The sequence below is a fragment of the Lissotriton vulgaris genome, chromosome 8, assembly GCF_964263255.1.
Source record: "Lissotriton vulgaris chromosome 8, aLisVul1.2, whole genome shotgun sequence".
In the NCBI taxonomy this organism is placed as follows: domain Eukaryota; kingdom Metazoa; phylum Chordata; class Amphibia; order Caudata; family Salamandridae; genus Lissotriton; species Lissotriton vulgaris.
Window position 1 is genome coordinate 699208846 of NC_141696.1, and position 23906 is coordinate 699232751.

At 46.8% G+C, this 23906-nt stretch overlaps 1 protein-coding gene across 1 annotated transcript in view; it reads right to left on the reverse strand.

Annotated features, from left to right (window-relative positions):
* EGFL6 (EGF like domain multiple 6) overlaps positions 1-23906 on the reverse strand; it is a 433277-nt gene that overhangs the window by 183345 nt on the left and 226026 nt on the right. The window contains exon 7 of the mRNA XM_086934569.1: positions 6843-6965. Within this exon, the coding sequence (XP_086790695.1) occupies positions 6843-6965 (123 nt within the window). The remainder of the gene's footprint in view (positions 1-6842; positions 6966-23906) is intronic.

Here is a 23906-nt window from a genome sequence, read left to right on the forward strand (position 1 = left end):
GTTTAAGAGCGCCTATTGTACGGGCAAAGGCTAAGTTCCTAGAGGTTATTGCTGGTGACCATGTTCCCTTGTTATTAAATGTAATTCCTAAATAGGAAAAGGTTTTGGTCATCGCTATCTTACTGCTGTTTACAAAGGTTTTGCAGTCTGGTATGTTTTTCCGCAAGGAGCATGACATTGTAAATGTTTTTCCCTCATTTATTTTTAAGCCTCTCGTGGTCATAAAAGATGAGAAACCTGTTATGGCTTTCTGAAGACCTAGCTGTGTACGAGCCATAATCACAGCGTCGTCGGCATACAATAATAAAGATACTGGGGTACCATTTATTTTAGGATAATCAACTTTAAGATCATTTAAAACGTCTGCTATCTCGTTGATGTATAAATTAAAAAGAAATGGCGCAAGGATGCAGCCCTGACGAACATCCTTCGCTATAGGGAATTTTTTTGTTCGCTCACCATTTTTGCCGTATCTAACCGCTGCACCCGCATCTCTGTATAGTTCCTGTATGAAATGTAGAATATTTTTATCTATTCCCAGCTTTGCCAGAGTTTTCCACAGCACCGCATGATCAAGGCAGTCAAAAGCCGAGGATAAGTCGACGAAAGTAAGGAAGAGATTCCCTTGCTTCTTACTAATGTACTTGTTTATTATTAAATTCAAATTTAAACCCTGCTCTACAGTGCCAACTCCAGTTTTGAAGCCGTACTGTAATTTGGAAAGAATCCCTTTGTTTTTGGACCAAGTTTGTAGTTTAGTTAGCAATATTCTGCCTGCCACTTTCATTAGTGTATCCAGCAGGGAAATGGGGCGGTAGCATTTTGGGTCCTGTCTGTTCCCCTTTTTAAATATTGGAATGATTATGGCTTCGTGCCATGAGTCAGGAAATCCCATTGTGCTATACGCATTTAGTACATTTGCTAATAATGGAGCCCACAGTTCTACATTGACTTTAAATAAGTCAATGGGGACTCCATCTGGGCCGGGAGCTTTTAAATTTGCGCTCTGTGAGATTGCTAGTTCAACCTCAGCAGGGGTAAAAACTATATTTAGAGGGAAGCTATCTTGGATCGCCGGTTGTGGTTTCTTCCTATTATGGATGTTATGTTCTGGGGTCATATTTATTGCCTCTTTTTTATATAAGGAGGTAAAATAATCAACCCAGGCGTCTTCCATTATGGCTATCTCCATCGAATCTGCCTTGTTGTCCGAGGAAAAGAAAGGAGCGTTAATTTCCTTCCAAAAAGAGACATTATCCCTTGTGGAGCTTGCCTTTACTAAAGCTTCCCAGGCCTGATTTTTGAGTTCATCCTGTCGTTCACGTAGCGTCTGCTTGTAGACACGTCTTGCTTGCTTAATCGCACTGTTATCCTTGGGAAGTGTCTTTAGAGCCTGTAATAGGTCTTTGTGGGCTTTAGAGCAGGCGGGATTAAACCAGCCATGTTCTCTCTTTGCTATACCTCTCTTTAATTTTTTTGTTAGTTTATCATTTATAGTGGCGATTATGCTTCCATATGCCACTATAATTTGCTGAGGGGTGGTATTAGATTCTAGGCAGACCATGAATTGGTTCATTTCTTTCTGCACTAGGTCTTTTAGAAAGGTTGTAGCATCGATTTTTCCCCACTTTATAGCATACCCGTTCTTTCTTGCCAGTGACACCGAGTGACCATGAAGGATACTCGGTATGCTTAGCTCGGGGCACTCGTCTTTCTCAATAGAAATTGTGGTGCTGATCGGGAAGTGGTCGCTTAATGCCAAATCTTCCGTATTGAAAACCCCCAGGCAACCCTGGTTCTTATTGGTCACTAGGATGTAGTCAATTGTGGTACCTGACCCCCGCCCAAAGAATGTTGTCTGGAAGGCTACATAAGGCTCACAAAGTTCATTAGCGAACCCCATGTCCCAGTCATGCATTAGTTGGTTGAGCATATTCCCAATAATGGAATGTTCGAAATGTGTGGTGGGGTCCCCCCTTAAATTATAAATTCCGCAATTTTTTGTGGCGCTATAGGGGCACAGGTGGCAATTATAATCTCCTACTACCAGGATGCAGTCTGCGTTCTGGTCACCCATCAAGAGCATTGCGTTAAGCTCCGCTATTAAGGCTTTGGGCTCTACTTTGGGCACGTTTATGTATATGTTCACCAAGAAGAGGGACCACCCCTTTGCTTTGACTATAAGTCCTTGCAAGGATCTAGCCACCTCTACATTGGATCCACTCGGCACATATGTAGATAGTTTTGTATTACTCAAATTGGAGGTAAAGATGCATAGGCCCCCCGACCCTCTGCCTCGGTTACCCTGTATCGCCGGGATGTAGTGGGTGCTAAAACCCTCAATATGGGTTTCCTCCTGATCCCAACATTCCTGTAAGCATACTATATCCTGTTTTGCCATGAATGATAGGAACGGGTGGGCCCTTGCTTTATTACTCAGCCCTGCAATATTCCAGGAGGTAATTTTCAAGTTTAATTTATGTCGGCTGGGTTCTGTTGCCACTACCTGGGGGGTTGGGCTCTCTATGCCCTCTAAATTTAGTCCTTGCTCCCTGTGTGTTTGGATAGAAATCTGTGGGGTTGTGGGGGTACGAAGTGTGTTCCATAGAGGAGGATCAGGCGTATACCCTACTGGTGGTCTGTTAACAGTAACAAACTGCTCTTCACTATTAGAGGTTTCTACAGGAGTGCCTAGGTTTGTAATTTTGGGGTTTGTTGTCATTATTGGTCAATCGACCATGTCCAAGCAATCATACCTATTCCTCATGGGGACCCCCCTCCAGTAATCAGGGTGTGCGTTCTCTCTTCTCAATGGCCAGGGATGATTGTCCCACCCTCCATTCCAGTGGTTTTTACTGTTCCTGTTCCTATTTCTATTTCCATTATAATGCCCCACCTGTGTCCAAGTCCAATCCTGTGCTTCCTCCCAACTGTTTGGGTCGCCATAATTAGGGATATTTAGAGGGGGGTAAAAGAAGGAAAGACGTTGTACATCAACGCCCCCCCTTTTTTCTAAAGCTGGCCATGAGGAGATATAATCGGCTGTATCGGGGTCCTCACAATTAAGTACGATACAATCGCCCTTTAGAGTTTTTTTGGTTTCGCCAATCCAGAACACTCTCCTCATGGATACAATTCTGCCATGGTTGTATGGGTGAAGAGGTCTGTTTTGGCTTAGCCACTGTAGTACCTTGTTTCGGAGGGACCAGGGGGGTTCATCCGTACCATCAGCCAGCTCTGTGACCCCTGTAAGTATGACAGTGTACGGGGTCGCCTCAGGCGGGAGATGTATCGGACGTCTATACCTTGGAGCCCTCCTCTCATTAGCTTGTGACTGAGATGGTTGGGTTTTTTGAGATGTTGGTAGGGTGTCCTTTTGTTTTACTATTTGGCTAGTGGACTCCGCAGGAGCTGGAGTTTTTTGGGAGTTCTCGATAGGGCCTTTCCGTTTTCCCGTCCCTTCTGTTATCACGGGATTTGAGGTGGTTTGTGTGTTTTGCCTGTCAGTTTTTTGAGTTTCTGGATTAACAGCTCTTTTAGGCGGATGAGGCTTGGACTGAATGCCTGGTGGGGTTGGGCGTTGGACCTGCGTGTTTGTGTCATTTACAATCCCGGGGCCCTTAGCAAGCGTACCCAGTGTGTTTTGCTTAAATGCTGGGGCATTTAATTTGGCTAGTTGTTTCTCTATAATCATAATGCTCTTCTCTAGGGGTTGCAAGTGATGTTTTAACAATCGCCCCATACTATTTGTAATAAAGTCGTGTAATGTTATGCATGCAGAGCATGGTTTCTGTATGTCAACACCCAATGTTTGTGTCCCTAACAGCTCTCTAGGGCAGGGGTCATGGGGTGTCGCTGTGCAATCAGCACCGTTATTAATAGAAGTTAGTTGCCCTGGCAGAATGATGTCAGTGGTGGATTTAAGAGAGGTCTTGGTGTTTTGCAGAACTGATGCTGTCTGATGTGGGGTCTTATCCGTATTTATGTTTGACCTCTTTGCTATGGCACCCTCCCGATTACCCGTGGGGTCGAGATCTACAATGTCTACGCTATCCTGTTCGTTTTGGGAAAATTGTAGGTCTGGTGTAGTTTCCAAGTCCTCACAGGAATTGGACCCCAGAGAGAGTTGGGTAGCGGATAAATCAACGCTATTTGGGACTGTATGAATTAGTACATTCGTATTGTCTACCTGCTTGAGCAGGGGGGCAGTTGGACCCTTTTGAGGAGTTTGTACAGAGGCCAGAGGCCCCATGGACGACCTTCTTGCAACCTCCAATTCATGGGATACCCTGCGTTGTAGTATCTGTATACTATTGTCAATGACCTCATGAGTCTTAGTGATGAATAGGTCTAGTGGGCCGGTGATGTCAGTTAGGCTGGAGGTCTTTTTACTTCTAGTCCGTTTATTCATTGTTAAATAGGTTCGAGTGCTACAAAGCTTCAGATGTATATGGGGCTAATACAATGGGAATATTCAACGATGTATCACAGAAAAAGATGATGTATAACTGTAAATGGAAATACCGTGGCCCAGTCCAGTCCTGCACAGTCTGTAACGGGCTGAAACGGGCCCGCCCTTGGCCCGGGCTTCGCCCGGCGTCCCGCTCGCGTCCCGCGAGACGGGGGTGGCCTCAGATTTAAGCGCCGCCTGGCGCGTGAATGACGCGGACTGCGTCTCCTGGAATGCTGGGTAGTGTAGTTTGTGACCACACACCGCGCTCCGCTTGGCGGCCGGACCCGGAGATGGCGCTGGGGTCTGGCGGCGGGAGGCGGGCGGTCAAGGCAGGCAAGGGTTCCAAAGAAAGAAACGAGGAGTGCTCTCTCCTCAAGGGCCTCCAGCAGTTAGCTACGTTTGGCAAGTTCCCCCTCTCGACCGGGGTGGCCTCAGATTTAAGCGCCGCCTGGTGCGTGAATGACGCAGACTGCGTCTCCTGGAATGCTGGGTAGTGTAGTTTGTGACCACACACCGCGCTCCGCTTGGCGGCCGGACCCGGAGATGGCGCTGGGGTCTGGCGGCGGGAGGCGGGCGGTCAAGGCAGGCAAGGGTTCCAAAGAAAGAAACGAGGAGTGCTCTCTCCTCAAGGGCCTCCAGCAGTTAGCTACGTTTGGCAAGTTCCCCCTCTCGACCGGGGTGGCCTCAGATTTAAGCGCCGCCTGGCGCGTGAATGACGCGGACTGCGTCTCCTGGAATGCTGGGTAGTGTAGTTTGTGACCACACACCGCGCTCCGCTTGGCGGCCGGACCCGGAGATGGCGCTGGGGTCTGGCGGCGGGAGGCGGGCGGTCAAGGCAGGCAAGGGTTCCAAAGAAAGAAACGAGGAGTGCTCTCTCCTCAAGGGCCTCCAGCAGTTAGCTACGTTTGGCAAGTTCCCCCTCTCGACCGGGGTGGCCTCAGATTTAAGCGCCGCCTGGCGCGTGAATGACGCGGACTGCGTCTCCTGGAATGCTGGGTAGTGTAGTTTGTGACCACACACCGCGCTCCGCTTGGCGGCCGGACCCGGAGATGGCGCTGGGGTCTGGCGGCGGGAGGCGGGCGGTCAAGGCAGGCAAGGGTTCCAAAGAAAGAAACGAGGAGTGCTCTCTCCTCAAGGGCCTCCAGCAGTTAGCTACGTTTGGCAAGTTCCCCCTCTCGACCGGGGTGGCCTCAGATTTAAGCGCCGCCTGGCGCGTGAATGACGCGGACTGCGTCTCCTGGAATGCTGGGTAGTGTAGTTTGTGACCACACACCGCGCTCCGCTTGGCGGCCGGACCCGGAGATGGCGCTGGGGTCTGGCGGCGGGAGGCGGGCGGTCAAGGCAGGCAAGGGTTCCAAAGAAAGAAACGAGGAGTGCTCTCTCCTCAAGGGCCTCCAGCAGTTAGCTACGTTTGGCAAGTTCAGTTTAGTCAACCCTGCTGCATAATTCGGTCCTCCTCTGCCACATACTTCCAGTGGCTTTGCATATGATTTAATATTATTGACTAGTTTTAAAGTGCACATTACAAGCTAAATCTGAAACCTCTTGGCTGATTCATAGCAGGATCACTTGTGGGTGTATTGCTTCAGATGGTTTAGATGCTTTTATTAGATTTACATCTAGGTTAGAAAAAAAGCACATCTAAATAACTTTTCTATTGACTAATCTAAACATTAATTTTATATAGGGTCCGTACATACTTTGCGCATGGAAAACATTGAGGGGACATAAAACTTGACCCTGGCAGAGTGAATCCTATGTTTGTTTATAAGGTGTTACAATGCCAATGACCCCAGCTTCTCGGCACACAACAACAAAATAAGAAAAAATACAAACTAACAGAACACAACAAAATACCAAAAACATAACATAAATCAAAACAAGATTGAAAACACCAATTGCATGGAACCTGGCACAGAGTCAACAAAGTTAAGTAACGTGCTATAACAGTCTCTAAAAAACAGTGGTTCAATAGGGTTCAAACTGGGGCAAAAGGTTAGGCCTTCTTCCCTATGTGTGTTACAGTACATGCTCCTTTCGCTTCTTTTTGAAATGTTCCCATTTAGTGTCCATTATAAGTCCTACTAGTAGAAGATTCCACATTTTAAAATAAATAAACAAACGTATCCAATCCGAAGCTAAACTGCTTCCAGCAGAACTGATCATCTAGTAAAATAGATTTAGATACCAAGTGACATGAGACACAAACTGCACATGCCTAAGTCTAATGTTTGCTTATTTTCGCTCCTGTGCATATCTTCAGGTCAGTGTAAGATAGACATGGGTGCTAATTTTCCAAACCGTCAATGAAAGTTTTTACTTTCTAATGCTCATGAGGTTGCAAGAAGTGACTACCAGTGTTAACAAGACAATCACCAAAGATACTTACGAGAGCACTCAAGTCCATTGCCACGGTAGCCCTGTTTACATTTGCACTTGAAGGATCCCTGAGTGTTGAGGCAGTCTGCATGAAGACTGCACTTGTGCGTGTTCAACGTACATTCATTTATATCTGAAAAAAGATAAAGAGTATTGTGAAATTATTTGAAATTACATCTTGGATATTTTGCCTTTCTTTTGACCTTGTTAGCCTAGTCATGAGTGTTTCATCAGTTGAGAGCATATCTCGAGTTCTCTGATGAGAAACAGACACACTCCCAAGACCTGGTCTCACAACTGTGACACAATGTCTCCCCTTTACTTGTCTAGTTTAAATATGCATGTTATGGTTTAATTAAAGCAAAGCAGGAGTTGTATCTCCAGCATCTTGTTTAGGTCGAAGTCTCCCAGACAGCGCAGCTTTCTGGTTTGCTAATTATTGTGTGCTTATATAGCGCTGGAATCACTCCCGAAGGGGTACCTCCGCGCTTCGACCGCTGCGAAACCCTTCCTGGCTTCCCTGAGAGATGGTCCCTTAATGGGTATCTCCAGGGTGAGACCAGGCATCCCCGGCGGTCTGGTGGGGCCGTTAGTGAAGATGAGGCAAGCTAATGCCCAGAGTTGCCGAGTGTGATCGCTGATCAGAGTGGGCACCGAGGCGAGAGAATTATCGAGTCCGCTGACCCTGGTCCAGAAACCTGCCGCGTCGGGAATCGAACCCTGGTCCCGGGCCGTCCTCTGCTCTCGGGCTCTGCCGCCTCTAACCAGTGAGCCACACTACTTCACTACTACTTCACTAATGACATCTTGAGGACCTTTAGGAAAGCTTCCCTGGGAATACATTCCGCCCATTGCTTACCATTGGCTTTGTGGTTCATAACTCACATTTGCCTGCTTTCTATTTGCTGGCTTTATTTGTTCTAGGCTGTTGGGGTTGAGTTTGTCCCTTTCGTGGCCCATTTCCTATTTCCTGTATCCTTCCACCAGTGTTTGATTTCTGTAAACAGGCCTTTAAATCTTTGTTCTTATTTTGTCACATTTGTTGTGCATTCAAGGAAATATAGTCTCTTTCTTCCAGGCAGCTTGGTGTTTACTTTTCTCTCTCTGACTTCAAACTGAGAGGATTTACGTGACAATGATGCTGACTACTGGGGGCATGCTGGAGGAAGGCTGTACAATGTTATTTTTTTTCTAGCATATACCAAAATGTACATGTTTGTAAATGAACTGTGCAGATATTTCAGGAAATATCAGAATAAGGAAGGCACAAATGAAGCACATTTTTGGTTATTCTGAAGTGCGGTGGAAACAAATATTTTAATAAGATAAAAACAAATCAATATAATGACATTTCCACACATTGTTTGTGATCTGAATACTTTTATCAGTAAAACTGTATGTCTGTGCAAATGTAATGGCCATTTCAAATGAAGACGTGTTGTATGTAATGGCAGTGCGCTACCACACCATGCATACTCAACTTTACCCCTCCCCACTCTACTGTGCACCACTCCACACCACTGCACTCTACTCTGCACCACTCCACACTATGCCACTCCACACTGCATCACTGCACTCTCCTCTGCACAATTCCACTCTATGCCACTTCACTCTATGCCTCTCTACCCTACTCTGCACCACTAAACTCCATGCCACAGCACTCTATTCTTTACCACTCCACTTAACGCCAGTGCACTATATGCCAATCCACTATATGCCACTCTAATCTACTCTGTACCACCGCACTCTAGCCTGCACCACTCCACTTTACTGTGCACGCCTCCACTCTGCGTAACTTCACTCTCTTCTGAAATTATATACTCTACGCCACTGCACTCAGCACCACTCCACTCCACTCTACACCACTGCACTCCCATTACAATCTAAGCTGCAGCACTACAGTCTATGTCACCGTACTTCACTGTGCAACATGCTACTCTACACCACTGCACTCTACTCTAACCACTTTACTCTACACCACTTTACTCAAACCCAATGCCCTCTACTCCACTGGACTCTGCACCAATCTGTTCTGCACCATTGCACCACATGCTACTATACTCTACTCTGCAATACTCTCCGCCACTGCTATCTACACCATTATACTCTGTCACTGCACTCTACACTCTATAGATCTCTTTTCTACTCAGCACCACTGTACTCTACGCCACTGCCCTCCATGCCACTCTACTCAGCACCACTCCACGCTAAGCCACTGCACTCTGTGCCACTCTACAATTCACTACTGCACTCTACAACAGTCGAGTCTGCAACACTGCACTCTCTTCCACTGAACTCTATGCCACTGCAGTCCACGTTCCTGCATGCACTCCACGCCCCTGCTCTCTATTCCACTGCACTCTACGCCACTCTCCTCTGCATCCCTCCACTCTACCCTGCACCACTCTGCTCTGCATAACTCTATGCTACTCTACTTGGCAACACTGCACTCTTTGCCACTGAACTCTACCCCACTCTACTCTGCACTAATGCAATCTATGCCACTGCGTTCTACTCTGAACCACTCAGCTCTACACCACTCTACTACATTTTACGCCAATGCACTCTACTCCACTACACTCTCGGCCACTCTACTCTGCAGCACTCCACTCTACGCCATTGCTCTTTACGCCAATCGACTCTTAGCCACTCTAATCTACTCTGCACCACTGTACTCTACAACATTCTACTGTAAGCTAATGCTCACTACACCACTTCATTCTACCATGTGGCACTCTACTCCACTCTACACCCCTTTACACACCTCTACTCTATGCCACTCTTTTCTATGCTTCTGGACTCTACGCCATTCCACGGTACACCACTTTACTCAAAACCAATACACTCTACACCATAGCACTATATGCCAATCTACTCTGCATCACTGCACTGTAACCCAGTATACTCTACTCTGCAACACTCTACTCTATGCCACTACACTTTGCACCTCACGATATGTCACGATATGTCACTGCACACTACACCATTGCACTCTACATCACTGAACTCTACGCCACTCTATTCTAGTCTGCACAACTGTTCTCTGCACTACTTCTCTCTATGATACTTTACTCTGCACCATTCTACATTATGACACTGCACAATGGTTAATTGAAGTTAGAGGAAGTAAATACCTTGGGTGTCCTGCACCGCTTGACTTTAGGGACACCTTTATTTTTAAAAACATCTTGCAGTAAAAGTGTAAAAATATAATAAGGTATCAACATTCCAAAAATGTATTTCATTACCATGCTGAACCGTTTCATCTTAGTACATTAGATTATATCAGTGCACTGAGAAGTATTATTTAAAAGTGATAGTTTGCAAACATTCATTTTTCCCTCCACCCTGAGAGAGCGCAAACTGACCTAAATGTAGAAATACACCACACTTACATGTAGTAAGCACAAGTCATGAAGAGAAATGCCATGAGTGCTGATAGTACCTACATCTATATTCTGAAATGTGTAGTTAATGTAGAAATTTTAGTAGAAGTGGAACTAATGCAGAAATGTGTGAAACTATATGGTTTTATTAGACGTGATTATTCCTGAATCCATGTCGTGTAGCTGCTAAAAATGTAAGATGGCATACGGTTAAACGTAGAACGTGGTAGGCCTCAGGGCCAGAGCTAGAAGGGAGGGGGAAGGTGGTTTATTTCACGACATGGATTGCACTAATGTTTTACTAATAACGTTAATAGGCCATGATTTATAGATGTGTTTACCGAATAGTAGAATAAGAGTCTTAACATGCTATTAATTAAAGAAGAAGTTGAATGCTATAATCTTTATGAGAAATGCTGTAGGCCTGAAATGTTTTAATAGTGATTTACACATACTGGTCTGGGCCGAGGAATGTTACAAACTTGTTGGAAGTCTATGAGAATTGGGTTTTTGGCTGCAGAGGTCTGTCTGCAAGAGAAAGGGGGGATTCAATTATAAATAATATGAATAGAAGTTTGTTCTAGAGACGGACCAGACATGGAGGAGGGTTCCGGAATGTTTTAGGGGGTATCAGCGGGCCGGAGAAGAGTCTGAGAAGCAAGGTCGACTCTAACCACGAAGCCTCATCATGGAAAAAGCCAGAAGCTACACCACGTGAGGGGCGTCTCGCAAGGGGCGTCCCAAATGTTGTTGTGTTCTTTGTATTAGGGATAGTACCCCTGGGTGGAGTTAGAGCAGAAGCCTGAGGACCCTTTAGAGAGCGGATGGGTAGGCAGAGAGGGGTCATGACTGGAGAACTATAGGTTTTCACCAAGAGACTGAGAGTGGGTGACTTCCCTTGGGGGTCATTCACTGCTGACACCTTTTTGTTAGTTGGGACCTGGTTAAGTAGGGATACCATCTAGATCAGGGTAGGGACAGCCTAACCTGTATTTTCCCTCCGGCTGTAAATGACTGAGAGATCACAATACGTGTCTATGCTAATAGCCCTATTATTTTTAGAATTGGTTCTTGTAGTTTCCGTTGCTCGCCTGAGGGCTTTCAGAGAGCACATGTATGTAGTTGGGCCCGTGTATCTTGTAAATCTCATTCTGAGATGTTTGTACCTGCAGCTTATCTTAACCTTATAATAAATCTTTGAAAGCTAGAAGTTGTTTGTGGTCCTTTGAAGCGGAGTCCTTTATTGGGTGAACTAACTTGGTAAGAGATGCACTTTCTTCCCTCAATGACAGGCAACAAAGGTTCAGTCGACCAGATCGGGGTTTAGATCAATAGTGATAAGGTATCGATCAAAATCTCGCCCTTCCAGTTGGTAGCAGAGGATGGTTGCCTTCTTGAGGAAGGTGATCTAGGCCAGGTTAGATTACCCCAAGGCCCCTAGAGATCGATGATCGGAAGAACCGCCCGCCGAAGAAGGACCGGATGACGCGAGACAGAAAAGGCAGCAGTATCGGTCGAGAGTGAGTATAAAGGGTCATGCGTGCTAGATTGCGGTGTTTTTGTATTGTATCTGTGTTGTAATGTCTGGCGGAGTTGAATGCCTGTAGAGAGACTGTGGAACAGGTTGTGAGCGCGCGCAACCGGTGGAAATCTTAAGCTCAAGGAGAGCTTAAGTGGTTCGGGTGTATCGGACACCCAGAGTAATTGTTAACTAATGTGAAGGGGGTCATGAGGTACCATTGATCACCCGAAGGACCAGATAGGGGGAACGTAAGAGTGAGTGCGTGAGTAACGGACGCTGGTCGGAGGTTACTGTGTGTGTAAAGAACCTATCATAGAGACGATAGACATCTCGTCAGTTGTGTTGACAATTACAGATAGACTGTGGACGTACAGTCGAGGGAAGTGACCGCTTGGTCGGAAGTAGTCATTTTCAGGGTATGAATGGGACGCATGCATGACCGCGAAGGGAGCTGAGAAAGGAGGGGTGCTGCTGCGAAGCGGAGACTAGTGACGTCAGAAAGTGCCGCGCTGGGATTGGCCGGCCGGTGAAAGACCGCGCTGCGATAGGCCAGCTAGCAAAGCCGCGCTAGGATTGGTGGATTGTCATCAGGAAGTAAACAAAGTATTCAAGCTGGAAATTTTGCGCATAATTATGAAGTGTTTTAAATGGTTAAAAGCGCTGGTTAAAAGAGAGAGGCGGAGATCTTATGAAGGGGAAGAAGCCCCGCCGGAGGGTACGCCGGCTTATTATATGGCGGCAAATGTTGGGCTGCACACAATTCTGTGGATCACAGAGTGGAGTAAGATTACAGATGGAAATGAGGAACTGACGTTCCCAAAGTACGGGACGTTCAGATTAGAGGTGCTACACAGATTAAAAGCAGTCATGACCTCAACGAGACCCTTGCCTAGACCGACCCAGTTTGAAGCCCTTAACGCGTGGATTAGGGCAGCGCACGAAAAGAACATGAACAGGCGACAAGAAAGGGTGAAACGATCGGTAAGGGTAGTACAAGATGCAAAGTGGGATGCGGATGCTAAAAGATGGAGAGTGCATAACATAGAAGTCAATAAATTGTATCCAGTGTTAGAGATGCCCGGGAACAAAAGCCCCCTAGAAGAAGATGATGAGAGCGAGACAGAGGACAGCTTGATAAATAGATTATTGACAGACAGGCCACCCCCGTATAACAGAGCAGGGGGAGATGTCGAGAATAGTGAGAAAGGGGGGGGCAATGCAGGAGAGCATGGGCCGCTTCCCAGTCCCGATTGGGATCCCGCTGCAAAGAAAGAACTGTCCCAGCCTAGCCAGGTGCAGCAGGTAGTCGGGAGGTTTGTGGTGCAAAGGCCGCCAGAGACGGAGTGTGCCACATCCTACGCATTACCCGATGCACTACAGGTACCTGTCAACATTGGTCCCATAGTATCGATATATGACCCAGAGAGAGCAAGAGGGGAGGAACGGGTACGGAGGGACCGAGAAAGAGCAGAGATGGCAAGGAGGAATGATACGATCAACTCCCCAAGCCTGTTGCCGATACCAAAAGAGTGGAGCACCCCAGTACACACGGCAGGAGATCCAGGGGGCCATGGATGGCCAGAAGAGATGAGGGGATCAGGACGGAAATCCTTTCAGGAGTTAAACGAGTACATGAAGAAGTGGGATGAGGCAGTTGAGGCTCACAAGAGCATCATAGCTGCGGAAACTGGAAGAGAAAGTCAGGATAGCAGCGCCCGGACTCACGGCGGGGCTGAGGAGAGCAGCCCAGAGTGGGACGGGAGGGAGAACAAGAGTAGGGGAGTCACCCATTGGGCCCAGAGTGGAGGTAGATCAGGCCGAGAAAACGGGGGGGTGTCTCGCCCAATACATAACGAAGGGGACAGAAGGACTCGGGAGTACAGAGACAGCTTTAAGTGTATCCACTGTGTGCCCGGCAACAGAGAACAGAATGGGAGTTGCGAGAGGTCACACCATAATCCCTGTGATGACGGACATGAGCGACGTTCAGGGAATATGGGGAACCAGGAAGGATCGTATCAGATACTGAGTGATACTAGGCCGAGAGAGAATGGAGACCGAAAGGAAGATAGCAGAGAGTCCTATTGTGAAAAGAGAGGAGAGAGAGAGAATGAACAAAGTAAGGTAGGGGGTAACAGGCCCGTGTTCCACCACCTTCCAAGATCGGATGGACGAGCCTGGGACCTGGAGAGGTGGGAGCAAGGGAGAGTACTCCTTAACTCTCCGGAACCGAAACGTAGGGCCCGGAGTTGGGATGGGAGAGAAACCTGTGAACCTCCCTCGAAAGAGATATTGCGAGCTGAGATAAAAGCCAAAAGACTCGATGTCTCCAGCTTAAGGTCAGATCTGGATGACATGGTAGATGGTACCCTGCCCTTAGAAAGAATGGAAATGTATGAGCAGGATGAAATTCTGTTCATGGCAAAGGACGTAACTCGAAAGGCGAGAGCAATCCATGAGAAATTAGTAGAACTAGCAGGCAAATATATGGTGGACCTGTCAAGGACCAAAGCATTACAGGGTAACCACAGGCTACATTACACAGATCGAGACCTAGATGAGAGGAGAACCATCGGATTGAAAACACACATAAGGGAGCTGATCACGGGAATAAGGACATGGAGGGCCCTAGATAAGTGGGAAGAGAGGTGGTCCAAGAAAGGGACCGTCAGGAGAAGCACACTTGGGACGACACCAGGAAGACAGCAGGGAGTAGAGGCATACCCTTTGAGGGAAGTTGCAAATGGGACCTATGTCCACGTCCCTTGGAGTAGGGGAGATTTAGCTGCTTTTACCACTTCCTTCCCCAAATTGCGGGAAAACCCAGTGGAGTGGTATAAGCAAGTTGAGAGATTCGTAAAAATCTCAAAGGTCCTATGGATAGATCTGAACACGCTGTTTGACATTGTAGTGCCTGGAGATTTGTGGACCGCATGCAAGGTTAGCGCTGAGTGGCCCATCACAGAACCAGAAAGAGATGCTAAGACTAATGGGCCGTCTGAGATTGTGATGGCAAAATTCGAGAGAGTAATGACCTGGCTGAAAGATAAAGTGCCAATGCAAGACATAGATTGGGTCAAAATTGACCGAACAAGACAGGAACCTAAGGAAACAGTTCACGAATACTATGAGAGATTGCTGAAGGCGTTCAAACAGTATAGCGGTCTGGATGTAATGGATCCAAAGGACATAGGGCAATTTGTGTCCAAGTTCGTCTTGGGCCTGAGACCGGATATTAGTTTAATGATTCAGCAACACTTGATTTGTTGGCAAAATAAGCCCCTAGATGAAATACTGAGATATGCCAGGTATTGCTGTGACGAAATAGACTCCAAGGCTAAGAAACTAAAGGAGAAACTGATGGTGGTACAGATGCAGGCAGCAGGGAAGGGGGGACAGCAGCAACAGCAACCAGGAACAGGTACTGGAGGAAAGAAACAGTACAGTCAGAACAAGGGCAATGAGGAGAATTCCACCTTTAGACCCAGGATAGATATAGCTGCCTTAAAGAAAACGACTAGGTGCCACCAGTGTAACGAGGTGGGGCATTGGAAACGCGAGTGTCCCTATAATGTTGAGATAGGAGAACAAGAGGTAGAGGAGGAAGAGACCCAGAGTGCACCTACAAGAGGGGTAACACAATACCAAGGAAAGGTGCTCAAAGGGGGGGGCCCTCCTCCCCGAGCCCAGTTCCTGCAGCCACCCAGAGTAGGGACTATGGGTAAGACCTATAGACAGATGCCTCTGTTTGTCGGAGGGGAGGAGTGCTACTACGTGGACCCACTAACCGGACAGAGAGTGGAAAGGGAAGACTGCACCCTCGGGCGGCTTTGGAAGTAGACCAGAGGGGACCCTATGTTGAGGCCGAAGTGGCGGGGTTCCCCACGACCTTTCTAGTGGACACAGGAGCCACTCGATCCACGATCAGATCAGCTGCAGTTCCAGGCCTGCCCATGTCTGGAGAGACCATACAAGTAGTGGGGGTCGCTAACAGGCGAATGACCAGCCCACTGACTGAACCCGTGCAGGTGAAAATAGGGAAGTACAGCGATGAGCACCAGTTTGTGGTTTGCGATTCTAGTCCTGTATGTCTGCTAGGAAGAGACCTTTTGTGCAAATTAAACTGCACTATATACTGCACACCACAAGGAGTGGCGGTACTGACTAATGACGATGATGCTGACTTTAAAGTTGCAAATTCCAGAATATGTGTGGAATTGTACCCCACTCTGACAGTGGATGAGCTCCCCTGGGATCTGAGAGAGACAGTAGCTCCAGAAGTGTGGGATTTCACTGGGGAAGAGATTGGGTTGGTGAAAGGGGTGGACCCAGTGAAAATTGTAGTGAAACCGCATGCTGAGTTTCCAAGAACACCTCAATATAAATTGACTCCAGAAACGATTGCAGGCATAAAACCCGTGATTGAGTCCATGATTAAGCAGGGAATACTGAAGGAAATCGTGGGTAGTCCATGTAACTCCCCGATTATGGGTTTGCAGAAACCAAATGGGAAATTCCGGATAGTGCAGGACCTCAGAAAGATTAATAACATAGTCGTTTCATGTTGTCCAGTGGTACCGAATCCATCAGTGATACTGTTTCAGATACCGTTCCAAGCAGAATGGTTCACTGTAATTGATCTTTGCCAGGCTTTCTTTTCGATCCCTTTGGACGAAAAGAGACATTTTCTTTTCGCATTTAAGCTGGAAGGTCGCGTCCTAACATGGTGTCGTATTCCTCAGGGGTATACAGAGAGCCCATCGATCTTCAACCAGCTGCTGAAGAAAAATCTTGAAAGTCTAGTGCTGCCCCAGAGGTCAGTTCTGGTCCAGTACATAGACGACCTTCTTGTGGCGTCAGAAACAGAGGAAGCTTGCAGGGAAGACTCTATTGCTTTGTTAAATCACCTAGCTGAAAATGGGCATAAGGTGTCCCCGGGAAAATTGCAGTACTGCCTGACAGAGGTGCAGTACTTGGGACACAGAATTGAGAAAGGTAAACGAAAAGTGTCACCAGACAGGATAGAGGCCATCATGAAGATGAATGCGCCTAAAACACAGAGGGAAGTCAGGATGTTCCTAGGGATGGTGGGATATTGCCGACAGTGGATTGCAAACTTTTCACTGAAAGCAAAACCCTTGCAAAAACTGACGCACAAGGAGGTGAGTGATCCGGTACCATGGGACAAAGACTGTTTGATGGCGTTCCTACAGCTGAGAGAGGACTTGTGTCGTGCTCCGGCTCTGGGAATGCCAGATTACGATAAACCATTCTTGCTCTACTGTTGTGAGAGAGAGGGTTGCGCGCTGTCTGTGTTAGTCCAAATTCATGGGAATGCCCGTAGACCAGTCGCTTATTTCTCGGCTACTTTAGACCCAGTAGCCGCAGCGTTGCCCGGATGTCTCAAATCCGTTGCCGCAACAGGTGTCAGCATTGAGAGGTGTGAGAATATTGTCATGGGGCATCCGTTAGAGGTGCATGTGCCCCACTCTGTTGAATTGTTAATGACCAGGACCAAAACACAGCATCTGACCAACAGCAGGCTCACGCGCTATGAGCAAGTCATTCTTGCTGCAGAGAACGTGACCCTCAGGAGATGCTCTGTTTTAAATCCTGCTACCTTGATGCCGCTTCCAAATGATATTGAGGATGATGATGAATGTACAGACCATGACTGCCTCGATGTGACTGAACTATGCACCAAACCAAGACCCGACATTGTAGATGAGCCACTGATTGACCCAGACGAAATTTTCTTTGTCGATGGCTCATGTGTAAGAGACGAAGTTGGGCAGTTGAGAGCAGCTTATGCTGTTTGTACGATTACTGGAGTTGTGGAAGCTGGATGCCTGGAAGGAGTACACTCCGCACAGGTAGCCGAGATTATTGCCCTAACGCGTGCCTGCCTGGCAAGCAATCAAATCCGAGTCACCATATACACCGACAGCCAATATGGTTACGGGGTAGTTCATGATTACGGGCAGTTGTGGTCTCAAAGAAGTTTCATGACCTCTTCAGGCTCTCCCATTCGCAATGGAGAGTTTGTGCGCCTGTTGTTAGAGGCGTTGCAATGTCCAGCAGGTATCGCAGTTGTGAAGTGCACCGCACATACCAGAAATATGGACTTCGTGTCACAAGGCAATAGATATGCCGACGAAGTCGCGCGGTATTGCGCGGAAACAGGGTACTCTTTCACAGAGGTGGAAGTGGGTGGAATAAATGTAAGGACTGAATTAGCCATGATATTAGAAACTGTTGATACTTGGGACGAATTGAAAGACATGCAAGAAAATGCTCCTGATTGTGAAAAAGAAACATGGCAAAAGGCAGGATGTGTGGTGGGTGAGGCCCATTTCTGGGTCTCAGCAGATGGCAGAGCAGTGTTGCCCAATGAGATGGTGAGCCCAATGGCCAGACACATACATGGTCCCGTCCACTTAGGAAGAGATGCTATGCTGAGAGTGTTTAGACAGACCTGGTACAACCCTAAGTTCAGAGTAGCAGCTGAAGCAGTGTGCCAGCGTTGTGTGACGTGTCAGCAGTTGAATGTAGGGAAAAAGACACCATTTGCACTGAGCCACATAGGGAGGTCTGGAGGTCCATTCAATCGAATGCAGATAGATTTTATTGAAATGCCAAGGTGCAACCGCCTCCGCTATGTCTTGGTGGTTGTTTGCGTATTCTCCAGATGGGTTGAGGCATACCCTACACGTAGGTGCGACACCCTCACAGTAGCCAAGTTATTACTTAGGGAGCTTATTCCGCGCTTCGGGGTGCCGGCCTCTTTGGAATCAGATAGGGGAACGCATTTCAACAGCGAGCTTGTGAAGATGATTTGTGCTGCTCTGAACATAGATCAGAAATTGCATTGCAGTTACCGACCAGAAGCCTCAGGAATTGTGGAGCAGATCAATGGCACCATTAAGGCCAGAATCGCAAAAGTGTGTTCATCAACATCCTTGAGTTGGCCTGACGCTTTGCCATTGGTCCTTATGAGCCTCCGTAGTACCCCGGACAGGAGAACGGGGTTGTCACCACATGAGGTGTTAATGGGGAGAGCAATGAGGTTGCCATCTGTCCTAACTACTGCACTGTTAAATATCACAGATGATATGATCCTGGACTATTGTAAGGGGCTGTCTGACGCCATTCATTCTGTGTCCCTTCAGGTGCAGGCTGCCGAAGTTCCATCGTGCCAGGACCCGTGTCATGACCTGCTTCCTGGGGACTGGGTCCTGGTGAAAAAACACGTGAGAAGAAGCTGCCTGGATGTTAGTTGGCGTGGGCCCTTCCAGATCATCTTGATCACGAACACGGCTGTGAAGGTGGGAGGCCTGCCCAATTGGATCCACGCGTCACATACGCGGAGGGTTCCAGCACCTCAGGAAGAAACAGCTCCTCTCTCGGATAGACGTCCAGCTGCGGACCGAGAAGCCATAGAGGGGGCTAGCCAAGCTGTAGAGGTGCCAGCGGAAGCAGGGAACGAGTCTGACCAAGCTGAGGACGGTCAGTACAGCAGCGAAACAGACGACGCTACTGAAGGAGAAAGTAGCTGGGAGTACGAGTCAGACACTGACAGGTCTGACAGAGAGCGTGAACAGACCAGAAGAAGAAGGAGTAGAAGGGTACGTGGAGAAGCTGATTGGCCGCAAAGAAGGAGCTCTAGCCTGAGGTCAACTCCAGAGAGAACCCTTCCTCCGATATCAGAAGACTCAGACCCGGAAGAAGGTGCTCAGGGCGCTGAAGCACCAGACTTGAGGAGGTCAAGAAGAGTGCGTGTGCCTAACAGAAGATACTCCACCCCTGAGTGGACATATCTGGCGACAAATGTCTTCGAAACCGGAGACAGGGAGGATCCGAGCGGTGGTAGTGTCCAGTTCTGAGCCCATCGTCACAGTGGAAATAAGACTGTTAGTACCCGGAGTCGAACAGGAAGGGTCACTGACATTCATGCTCCCCCGACCTCCCCGCCTCAGCAAGTTAAAGCACATGTTTCTCACAGAATTGCAATTCCCCGATTTTGGTACAAAAATAACAGCCCATGAAGAGCACAATCTTCGTTTGGAAATATTGAACTTTGCTATCGAAGCTGCAGGCGACCGCCTGATAGTAGATGCTTAAAAGACTTTGTAAATAAGCGAGAAGAAAAGAAGATTACCTAGCGCCCAGGAAGCAGAGAATCTTAGGGACCTTCCCTTGAGTTGATGGAGAAGGGCTAGGGTTGTCTGTATTGAACTGTTTAAAGACCTTTGCGAAGAAGGTTGTCAGCTTCCAGTTGTGTGGTTCTAAAGCCAAAAGGAGTAAAAGAGACTGTAAAGGAACGAAAAGAAAAGAACTTTGTGCTGAGTTACGTGAGAGCCATACTGTCTGACGAAATGGAGGCCGGCACCCAGAACCGCAGAGCTAAATGTATAATAGGTACACTAATAGTAGGAGTGATAATATTAATAGCTTTAGTGGCCTATGTAGAGGGACATAAGGAGGAGGCAAAGGTAACCGATGTGAAATCTGTAGAGGCGCTTATACCCACCGTTGCTGGTGAGAAAAGGGAAAACACTCGAGAAAAAGCGTTATTAGCTGCAGAAGCACGCAGGTTACACATAGATGAGTCCCAAGGTGACTTTAGGTCAAATGCTTATGCTAAACTATTATATGAATACGTGGATGCCATGGAGGTTAAGGACTGCTACGTCTGTATGCAGTTGCCGGCGTCTGTAGATGAAGGCATTCGATATCATCACCTCCCGTTGACATATGGCATTACATGTAGCTTGTTGCTTAGTATATTTTATGGGAGAGATAGTTTTGAATACTATTTCTCCAATTTCGATTCAGTGTTGCCAGAAGTCCCAAATTATAAGCAAATGAACAAATGGGACTACTGGAAAAGTGAAGACAGGTTGGCAAAGTTTTTCATTCCTTGGATTACCTTAGATACTTCACATGCCCGCAGAAATAACCTGACATGCAAGGTGTCAGAAATCGAGAAAAAGTTCATAGGGCAGGTGGATGATCGAAACAGGAGACAAAAGATTTTGAAAAAATCAGGACAATGGAAAACAGATTGGACCGAGGAAGAGAAGGCACACAAGAGAAAAGGTAGTAGTGGTCCAATAGCTTTAGATAGAACGCAGAGAGGAAAGTTATGTCTTCATAGAGCCAAAACGTATTATGAAAATGTATACGTGGGAGAAGTTAGCTGTGAACATGCTTTCAATTTAGAGTACTATACCAAGGACTTCCTGAAGGGAATGCAAGTGATTCCAAATGTATATTTTGTATGTGGAAGAAATGCCTACGTGAGGCTACCTGACAACTGGTATGGATCATGTTACCTGGCAATTATCTTCCCCAAAATATATCATGCCCAAGACTTAGAGATTATCGAGGGCAAGACATCATCGAGAGGAAGGAGAGATATAGGAGGTGCAGAAATGGTTGGAGATGTCTTTGGAGCTGTGTTCCCTCTTTTGGGACTGATCCTTAATGATGTTAAAATTAGACGACTGGCAACAGTCGTAGACAGGTTGTCTGCCAGCACTGCTCAGTCCTTAATGCTGGTAGAAGGAGAGATGCAATCGATAAGGGCTATGGTTCTCCAGAACCGTCTTGCATTAGACGTCCTATTAGCAAAAGAGGGCGGAGTCTGTAAGGCTTTGAAGGTCCAGGAATGTTGTACTTACATTCCAGACAATTCGAAGCCCCTGGAGAAAGTTATTAGGAACATAACTGATATTCACAAGGAGATCGAAGACCTGAGCAGAGAAAATGTCTGGGAAAAGGTGGGCCATGGAATGAGTGAAGCTGGAGGTTGGCTCACCACCTTAGGCAAAAGTTTTGTGTGGAACATACTAAAACCTATCATCATAATATTGATCTGTGGGATCATGTTGTGGGGATTGGTGAGGGTATTTAAATGGTACAGAGCAAGAAGGTCAGAGAGAGCCCAGAGAGAACAGCTGCAGAGATTGGCTGCCATACAAGATAGTCAGTACAGGAGTCTGAGGGCTCTGGAAACGCAGAAACGAGTTATGCTAGCAATCACTGCAGTTTAAATGTTAATGATGACCCCGAGAGGTCATCAAAGGGGGGAACTGAGAGAGCGCAAACTGACCTAAATGTAGAAATACACCACACTTACACGTAGTAAGCACAAGTCATGAAGAGAAATGCCATGAGTGCTGATAGTACCTACATCTATATTCTGAAATGTGTAGTTAATGTAGAGATTTTAGTAGAAGTGGAACTAATGCAGAAATGTGTGAAACTATATGGTTTTATTAGACGTGATTATTCCTGAATCCATGTCGTGTAGCTGCTAAAAATGTAAGATGGCATACGGTTAAACGTAGAACGTGGTAGGCCTCAGGGCCAGAGCTAGAAGGGAGGGGGAAGGTGGTTTATTTCACGACATGGATTGCACTAATGTTTTAGTAATAACGTTAATAGGCCATGATTTATAGATGTGTTTACCGAATAGTAGAATAAGAGTCTTAACATGCTATTAATTAAAGAAGAAGTTGAATGCTATAATCTTTATGAGAAATGCTGTAGGCCTGAAATGTTTTAATAGTGATTTACACATACTGGTCTGGGCCGAGGAATGTTACAAACTTGTTGGAAGTCTATGAGAATTGGGTTTTTGGCTGCAGAGGTCTGTCTGCAAGAGAAAGGGGGGATTCAATTATAAATAATATGAATAGAAGTTTGTTCTAGAGACGGACCAGACATGGAGGAGGGTTCCGGAATGTTTTAGGGGGTATCAGCGGGCCGGAGAAGAGTCTGAGAAGCAAGGTCGACTCTAACCACGAAGCCTCATCATGGAAAAAGCCAGAAGCTACACCACGTGAGGGGCGTCTCGCAAGGGGCGTCCCAAATGTTGTTGTGTTCTTTGTATTAGGGATAGTACCCCTGGGTGGAGTTAGAGCAGAAGCCTGAGGACCCTTTAGAGAGCGGATGGGTAGGCAGAGAGGGGTCATGACTGGAGAACTATAGGTTTTCACCAAGAGACTGAGAGTGGGTGACTTCCCTTGGGGGTCATTCACTGCTGACACCTTTTTGTTAGTTGGGACCTGGTTAAGTAGGGATACCATCTAGATCAGGGTAGGGACAGCCTAACCTGTATTTTCCCTCCGGCTGTAAATGACTGAGAGATCACAATACGTGTCTATGCTAATAGCCCTATTATTTTTAGAATTGGTTCTTGTAGTTTCCGTTGCTCGCCTGAGGGCTTTCAGAGAGCACATGTATGTAGTTGGGCCCGTGTATCTTGTAAATCTCATTCTGAGATGTTTGTACCTGCAGCTTATCTTAACCTTATAATAAATCTTTGAAAGCTAGAAGTTGTTTGTGGTCCTTTGAAGCGGAGTCCTTTATTGGGTGAACTAACTTGGTAAGAGATGCACTTTCTTCTCTCAATGACAGGCAACAAAGGTTCAGTCGACCAGATCGGGGTTTTAGATCAATAGTGATAAGGTATCGATCAAAATCTCGCCCTTCCAACCCTTACAACAAAGCGAATAGTGACCTAAGAGGCAAGTCAGTTGTTATATTCTCTCTTTGGGTGGCCTAGGTTCCTATTATCCTTGAACACCATTAGAGTTTATTAAATCAAACCCAGGAAACGGTTTTGTACAGTACACATCTATAAGCTATGTATTTTGAGACCCTTCATAGGGGATACTAAAGAAAAAGAAGAGAACGTGAAATAAAACATTAACGTAGGATCACACAATTTAGCAGAGTAGGAAAGCCCGGACTAATCCCAGGTTTTATGGTTTCACATTGTTCACTTCAACAACTAAATGTATATGCTTGCTTCCCTTACATCCACCTTAATGCCTCTGCACCCTTCAGAAACATCCTCCACCCCCTCCACCGCTAGCCGTCTGGCATCAATGCAGCCCTCGGTCACATCACAGACCAAACGTTTTGGCCCCTGGGAAAATGTTTGCATGTGCCCATGGCCTAGGGCTATGTGAGGCCTACTGGGCATAACCAAAGCCTTGAAATAGATCACTGTCAAAAGCAAGGTACCATGAGCAGTTACCCAGCACTAAGTTATAAAAAGTATGTCTAGTGAGAGACGTTGAAAAAGATCATCAACTGCATGTATACTTCTCACAGGTTATCTAGTGTTAACTAATTTAACCATCGTAACGACCTT